The sequence below is a fragment of the Gavia stellata genome, chromosome 13, assembly GCF_030936135.1.
Source record: "Gavia stellata isolate bGavSte3 chromosome 13, bGavSte3.hap2, whole genome shotgun sequence".
In the NCBI taxonomy this organism is placed as follows: domain Eukaryota; kingdom Metazoa; phylum Chordata; class Aves; order Gaviiformes; family Gaviidae; genus Gavia; species Gavia stellata.
The window spans coordinates 23,207,559-23,214,813 of NC_082606.1; the positions used below are offsets into that span (position 1 = coordinate 23,207,559).

Genomic DNA, 7,255 nt, shown 5'->3' on the forward strand with positions numbered 1-7,255 from the left:
GGCCGCGGGTTCGCGTCCCCGCTGCGGCGCCGCGGCCGGGGCAGCTGCGCGGCGACGGCGCCGGGGATGGGCCGCGGGCCCGGGGCGGGCGGCGGGGGCTCGCGGGGCGGGTGAGGCGGCGGTGGGCGCTGGGGCTGCCCCGCCTCGCCGCCGGCCCGGAGGGGCTGGCCGGGCCCGGGGGGCGGCCGGCCCCGGGGGGGCCGCATGTGCCCCCCGCCGGGCACCGAGGCAGGACGGAGGAGGAGGCGGAGGGAGAGGCCGCCCCGGCGGCGGGGCAGGCCGGCAGGCCCGAGCGGGGCCGGCCCGGCCGTCGGGGCCGCAGTCGGGAGGAGGAGGAGGCGGCGATGGAGGGCCTGGCCGGGTACGTGTACAAGGCGGCGAGCGAGGGGCGAGTGCTGACCCTGGCCGCGCTGCTCCTCAACCGCTCCGAGAGCGACATCAAGTACCTGCTGGGCTACGTCAGCCAGCACGGCGGGCAGCGCTCCACCCCGCTCATCATCGCCGCCCGCAACGGCCACGCCAAGGTGGTCCGCCTGCTCCTCGAGCACTACCGCGTGCAGACCCAGCAGACCGGCACGGTCCGCTTCGACGGGTAGGTAGAGCTCGCTGCCGCCCGCCTCCGCCCCGGCCAGAAACCGGTGTCGGTACCGGCAGGGCGCGGGGGCTCGGGGCCCCGCCGCTCGCCCAGCTGGCCTTGGGAAAGGCGCTTTATTAGCCGTAAAAATGCCTTTGCTGTTTGAGACCCCCCGCCTGATGCTTTATGAGCCTTTCCCCTTCCGAGATCCCCCACCTGAAACTGGAGACAGAATTCACCGCAGCCTCCAGAGCTCCTCATCGAGTTTCCCCTCGGCGAGCAGGTCGCCTCGTGTTCTCTCCCGCTGTGTCAAAACGGCCTTTTCTGTGACGTTGCTCGCTGCCGCGGCTGACAGCAGGGATCGGGTCAGGGCAGGGTGGTACCTGCGCACTGGGATCCATGCCTTCGTTTACTCAAGTTGAGGGTTTTTCAGTGTCCAGCCCAGATGTCCCCAGGAGCAGCCCTTCCCCGCTGCTGGGAGCCAACGTACGGGATGGCTGGGAGTGAAGTGTGCCGTTTTAGGACGGGAAGGGAAGGAAGGGAGGGAAGGGGGTGCCTGACCCTCAGCTGGGACCCCGCCGGGGCAGCGGTGTTGATGCTGCTGTTCGGGGAGAAGCCTGGCAGTGATTTCCAGGAGCGTGGTCCCTGGGCGCTGTGCTGCCGCAGCAGAAGGAGGGAGGAATGTTTTTAAAATCTCCCAGAGTGCACATGAAGTTCTTGCCCACGTGTCATTCTTAAATCTAAGGCTGACTAATCGTGAAGGTAGATCGGTCTTTTGAACGGCTTCAGGTTTTGCAGGTAGCTTGCACAGAGAGGAGAGCTCACATCAGATACTGCGCGAGAGGGATGGTAATGGGTCCCCGCTGATATCTTTCATCTGGCTCCTACTTGACGAGCTGGAGTTACGCCTGTGCAGCTCCACCTGGCCCGGGGAGAGGCAGGCTGAGTTCTTACATGCTGAATGAAGGGGAGGAACCGACTTCCCTGTGTGGTTTGGTGTTTTTTTTTTCTTTCTTCCTCTTGTCTTCCAGCCCTTTTTCTTTCTACGAGCAAAAACTGTTTGAGAATACCTAGGGTGAGGTCTGCCCCAGATTCGGTTAAAGGAAGGGCCTCTCTTGACAGAAAGCGATAGGAAGGGCTGTCAGCCCCGCTCCGCTGCTGAATTTGCTCGTGCTGTGCCTTGATGGGATGGCGGTCTGCTTGCCAGAGCCTCTGCCTGGTACAGATTAAAGGAGGTGTTGTCTGAGACACAATGGGCGCAGTGGGAGCCGCAGCCTGGCGAGCAGAGAGGAGGCATGTGATCCCGGCGTTGTTGTCGTTCTTCTTGAGATAAGGTGGCACAGCAGCTCCGCTTGTTTGGGCTCCGGGCTTTTGGCTTGGAAATATATACCTGTAGCGCATTAATAATATTTTATTATTATTATATTACATAAATAAATTATCTCGTGCTTGTTAAGAAATCCTAGGTCCCAACTTTCCTCCTGTTTTAATATAAAAGTATTTTAATGTGGTTCTTTACAAAATAAGGAACTTCTTCCTGTGAAGATGTAGACATCTCTGCATGCCAGAGCTCTTAAATGGCCTCTGAAATGTTGTCTAGAGGTGTTGGATTTACGGATTTACAAACAGCCGCACAACTATTCCCGCTGAGCTGCGTGAGAGCTTCATAAAATGATAAAAATAGCTGGTAAAATTAAGTCGCTGTCTTCTGATATTTTGCCTTTGGGAAGCGTGACTGTTTGGATATATGGAAATGAGATATTTGTCCCTCCTCTGTGATTTGGGATGTGCCTTGAGTGCGTATTAACTGCGGTGTGAATGCCGCCTGTTTCCAAGTTTAAGTGCTACTTCAAAAAAATCAGGGGAATAGAAAGGACATCAGCCTTTATTTTTGTAGTTACACAAAGTGCTGGATTTGGGAATGAAAACAGCTTAAGAAACTGTGATGCTTTGCTGAAGGTAACTGTCCCCTCATTTATGAGTGCGGCAAGCTGTCTACAAGGCCATGATGTAAACCAGGTCTCCGAAACAGGTCAGCTCAGGAGAACAACTGCTTTTTAAAATTTTACTTTATTCCTGGAGTTGCATTTGCGTAACCAGGCCGCTGGTCTGGTTATGGTGCAGTCTCTCGAACAAGAAGTATCGGCGCAGCGGAGGCGGTGGCACTTTTGCAGCTCAGGGAGAGAGAACAAGCGAAGCGATGGGAAATTCTTCAGCCAGCTTTGCTGCCAGGGCCGGTGTGTTGTATCGCTGTACTGTTATTCGTGTCCAAGTTTGGGGTTTTTGTGTCAATATGTCAATTTTAAGTTTTCTCTCTTTCTTTAATGTGTCAGTTGCTGGCACACGGCATCAAAGAAGCGGTAATTCTTGTAGCTGTTCTTCCCGAGACCTCCGTAGGCCGAGGGCTGGAGCTTGCCGGTCGGATCTTCAGAGCAGCCCGGGCAGTACTAGTGCAAAACGTGGCTAAATCCCCTGGCTGCTTTGAAGTTTCAACTCCCAACGCTTCTTCCTCGGGAGGTCTGTGTGCTTGATAAGTCTCTCATTCTTTTACCTGGGCTATCCCGGTAAGTTCCTTCCAGTACAAAAGCGGGATGGCTATAAAATGTCGTTTAATGGCTGGGTACGTGCGTGCCTGTTGCATACGGCTCGGCTGTCTGGAAAAGACGCTTTTGAAAGAGAGTCGGTTTAACTGCTTGTTTCTCTCGTTACGTTTTCAGCTTTGTCATTGATGGAGCCACAGCACTCTGGTGTGCAGCAGGAGCCGGCCACTTTGAAGTAGTCAAATTGCTGGTGAGTCACGGCGCCAATGTGAATCACACCACAGTGACCAATTCCACTCCCCTGAGGGCTGCGTGTTTCGATGGCAGACTGGACATTGTGAAATACCTGGTCGAAAACAACGCCAACATCAGCATCGCCAACAAGTACGACAACACTTGCCTTATGATTGCGGCTTACAAAGGCCACACGGACGTGGTGAGGTACCTCCTCGAGCAGCATGCCGATCCCAACGCCAAAGCCCACTGCGGTGCCACGGCCTTGCACTTCGCGGCCGAAGCCGGCCACTTGGAAATAGTGAGGGAGCTGGTCAAGTGGAAGGCGGCGATGATGGTCAACGGCCATGGGATGACTCCGCTGAAAGTCGCTGCCGAGAGCTGCAAGGCCGATGTTGTAGAGCTGCTGCTTGCTCACGCCGACTGTGATAGGAGAAGCCGGATTGAAGCTCTGGAACTTCTGGGTGCCTCGTTTGCAAATGACAGAGAAAACTATGATATAATGAAGACTTACCACTATTTATATTTAGCGATGCTGGAGAGGTACCGAGACAGCGAGAATATAATTGAAAAAGAAGTTCTTCCACAAATTGAAGCTTATGGAAACAGGACTGAATGCAGGACTCCTCAGGAATTAGAGTCGATTAGGCAGGACAGAGATGCCCTTCACATGGAAGGGCTCATTGTGCGAGAAAGAATTCTGGGCTCGGACAATATCGATGTTTCTCACCCCATTATTTACCGGGGGGCTGTTTATGCAGATAACATGGAGTTTGAACAGTGTATTAAGCTGTGGCTCCATGCGTTGCATCTAAGGCAAAAAGGCAACAGGAACACTCATAAGGACCTCCTGAGGTTTGCTCAAGTCTTTTCTCAGATGATACACTTAAACGAGCCCGTTAAGGCCAAGGACATCGAGAGCGTTCTGAGGTGCAGCGTCTTGGAGATAGAACAAGGCATGTCCCGGATCAAAACCACCCAAGACGCCGACATCCACACAGCCATGGACAACTACGAATGCAACATTTTTACCTTCCTCTACCTAGTCTGCATCTCTACCAAGACCCAGTGCAGTGAAGAGGATCAGTCGCGAATCAACAAACAGATTTATAACCTGATTCACCTCGATCCCAGAACTCGGGATGGCTCTAGTTTGCTGCATCACGCTGTCAATTCCAGCACACCGGTTGACGACTTCCACACGAATGACGTCTGCAGCTTTCCTAACGCGCTTGTCACAAAACTCTTGCTAGATTGTGGTGCTGACGTGAACGCTGTGGACAACGAAGGAAACAGTCCGCTCCACATCATCGTCCAATATCACAGGCCCATCAGCGACTTCTTGACGTTGCATTCCATCATCATTAGCCTGGTGGAGGCTGGTGCTCATACAGACATGACGAATAAGCAGAAGAAAACCCCTCTTGATAAAAGTACAACAGGGGTGTCTGAAATACTCCTTAAAACTCAAATGAAGCTGAGTCTCAAGTGCCTGGCTGCCCGAGCAGTACGGATCTATAACATCAGCTACCAAAACCAGATCCCCAGAACTCTGGAAGAATTTGTGAAGTTTCACTAGGCTGCATAAAATCTTTCGTGGTGGTGCTATCCCGGGACGACATCAATTGCAGACAGCAGAATACATGTGTATACATGGAGTTGTTTTTCTCTATTCTTTTTTTTTTGGGGGGCATTCTTCTGGATTCAGTCTGCAGCCTCAGTTCTCACGCAGATCTTGGGGGGGGGCGGGAAAAAAGCCACATCGTTTTCCTGTAGTCAAATCTGATGTTTGCGATTTTGGTCATTTCTTTTGATTAAAAGAATTGCTTCGTTATCTCTTGGTTTTTATAAACAAAAAAAAAAGAGTCCCAATGTAACTTGTGCAGAACGTTTTGTTTCCAAGGCAGGTCTCTGCTTTACGATTTGCAGCCGACTGCTTTAGGTAGTTATTTACAAAGGCACCTCTGAAAGCCTCTGTCACCGTGCTACCGAGGCAGTAGCTTTGCAGATTTTAAAACTTCTTGGAGTGAGGTGGGAAAGAACAATTGGAAATTATGTGGTAGTTGGTTAGAAGTGAAGTCTCGACAGACAGAGCAGTCCATTGCTCTCATACCTCACCATCTTTTTATGCCTTTCGGTTAATGCTGAAGATGTTGGTAACGTTTTAAAACTTCTTTTTTTTTTTTTAAATTAAATTTTGAACAGTGGTTATCAACAGCTACCGACGTATGGAATGCTCTGTTAGGAAATACAGGTTTAAATTCAGCTCTGGTATGTTCATCTAATAATAGTTGAAATATCAAGCTCTTCATTTACGCTACTACAGTAAGCATTGAATAACTTTCGAAAAAGGAACTTGCACATTGACCGAAATGAACCGGGGTCATGGTTTCTTTTTACGTAGCTAAATTGCTCATATATAAAGATCATGCATGGATACCTAGAAAATTGATAGGGTATTTGTGTTCGTGTGTGTCCCAACATTTCAAAATGCTTTTAACTTGTTTTTTGTTGTTTCAATGATCAACATGCACCTTTTTGACTCAAAGTACGTAGAAGTGCACTCTTGGATTCCAAATGCTGTATCTTCCTAATGGAGTAGTCTGTCGCCAAAGAGAGTCTTCCTTTGGAGCGGGATACTGCTTGAAACTGGCTTTTCCGATAAGCGTGGAGTCTGTGCCTCCCTGAATTGGACTTGAGGATTTTTCATGATTTTTACTCCTTTCATTATGAAAATCTCTATTAAAACTGATTTTTAAAAAATTGTCCTATCATAAGACCTTTTATGATAAGCAACTGATTGTATAATAACGCTGTTGCTTGAGAAAGTACTTCTCCTTGGTAGAAGTTGCAGATACTCCGGCAGTAAAATGTCACTTGTTTTGACAGGCTACTGAAAACTCTGTTTATTTTAAATGCAGCTTTTTAACTGTCAGATGATGAAAGAATGTTCTGTAGGTTTTTTTTAAACAATCTGGGTAGAACTTTAAGGCGAGATTTGGGCACACGTTTCTATTTGTATTACAAATAAATAAACATTGAATGTGGAATTAGCTTGTAACTCTTAATTTTTTGTCTAGCGCCAAGCAGAATGGCGCTGCTTAGATTGTATGGTACCGTAAGCGTTGGGTGTTTTGTCTCTTTCATGGGAAAAGCTCTAGGAATACCATGTCTTCTAAGCTGCAGACCTTACTCTGCTGGAACCCAGCTCCTAAAATGAATAATGTGTCCGTCATATCTCAGGTAGGTTGGATTTTACTGCATTGAAAAAACCTGGCTCTTGCAGGAAGGTCGGGCGAAACGGCGAAGATGAATTCAGCCACGTTGGGGCCTTAATGCAACAAGTGGATGTCGTCGAACGGTTGGGAAGGTGTCAGTGTTCCTGTAAATCGGTACCCTAAATGCCTTCCTCCCGCGTGCCGAGATGTAGTCATCAGGAAAGCTGCAGGTTTGTGTTTTACCGAGAATTTACAGTGGCGATTTTTAGCCTGGCTGTTGGAAATGCACAGAAACGTAAGTTGCTGCGGCTTGTCGTGAGAACGGGGGAATGCATTCAGTCTCCCGTTACGGGATTGTGTCCGTTACTGCTAAAGCTTCGAACCTGAAACTCAACCAACCTGAGAACACGCACCGGCTGATTATTATTTAGCTAGTGAAGTTGCTGGTAGCTGACTCAGTTAAAATTAACCAATATATGAATCGGTGTGTACGCGTTACAGGAAAAAAGTCATCTCTTACACTGTGTGACGTGCTTCAAGCGGAGCTCCGATGCCTTGCTCTTCCCTTTTACCCTTGCACATTTATAGTTCGTGACGTGCATGGAGTTAAAAATGAGTCGGTGGTCCTTGAGTCCGTTTGACTTGGCAGAGTTGGGGGGAAAGGGAAAAGGGCTGAACCCTTTCAGCGA

At 49.8% G+C, this 7,255-nt stretch overlaps 1 protein-coding gene across 1 annotated transcript; it reads left to right on the top strand.

The window, feature by feature from the left end:
* The first annotated feature begins 344 nt into the window (after positions 1 to 344).
* Positions 345 to 6,354, top strand: FEM1B (fem-1 homolog B). Its single transcript, XM_059823833.1, has 2 exons — positions 345 to 592; positions 3,292 to 6,354. Exons 1-2 carry the CDS (start codon positions 345 to 347, stop codon positions 4,925 to 4,927), a joined length of 1,884 nt encoding a protein of 627 aa, XP_059679816.1. The 3' UTR covers positions 4,928 to 6,354.
* Positions 6,355 to 7,255: the final 901 nt, after the last annotated feature.

What these genes read in the sequence shown, in the direction of transcription:
- FEM1B (XM_059823833.1), top strand. Translation starts at nt 345, where the DNA reads ATGGAGGGCCTGGCCGGGTACGTGTACAAGGCGGCGAGCGAGGGGCGA. An exon ending in GGCACGGTCCGCTTCGACGG is followed by an intron (nt 593 to 3,291) that starts GTAGGTAGAGCT and finishes TTACGTTTTCAG; the next exon opens with CTTTGTCATTGATGGAGCCA.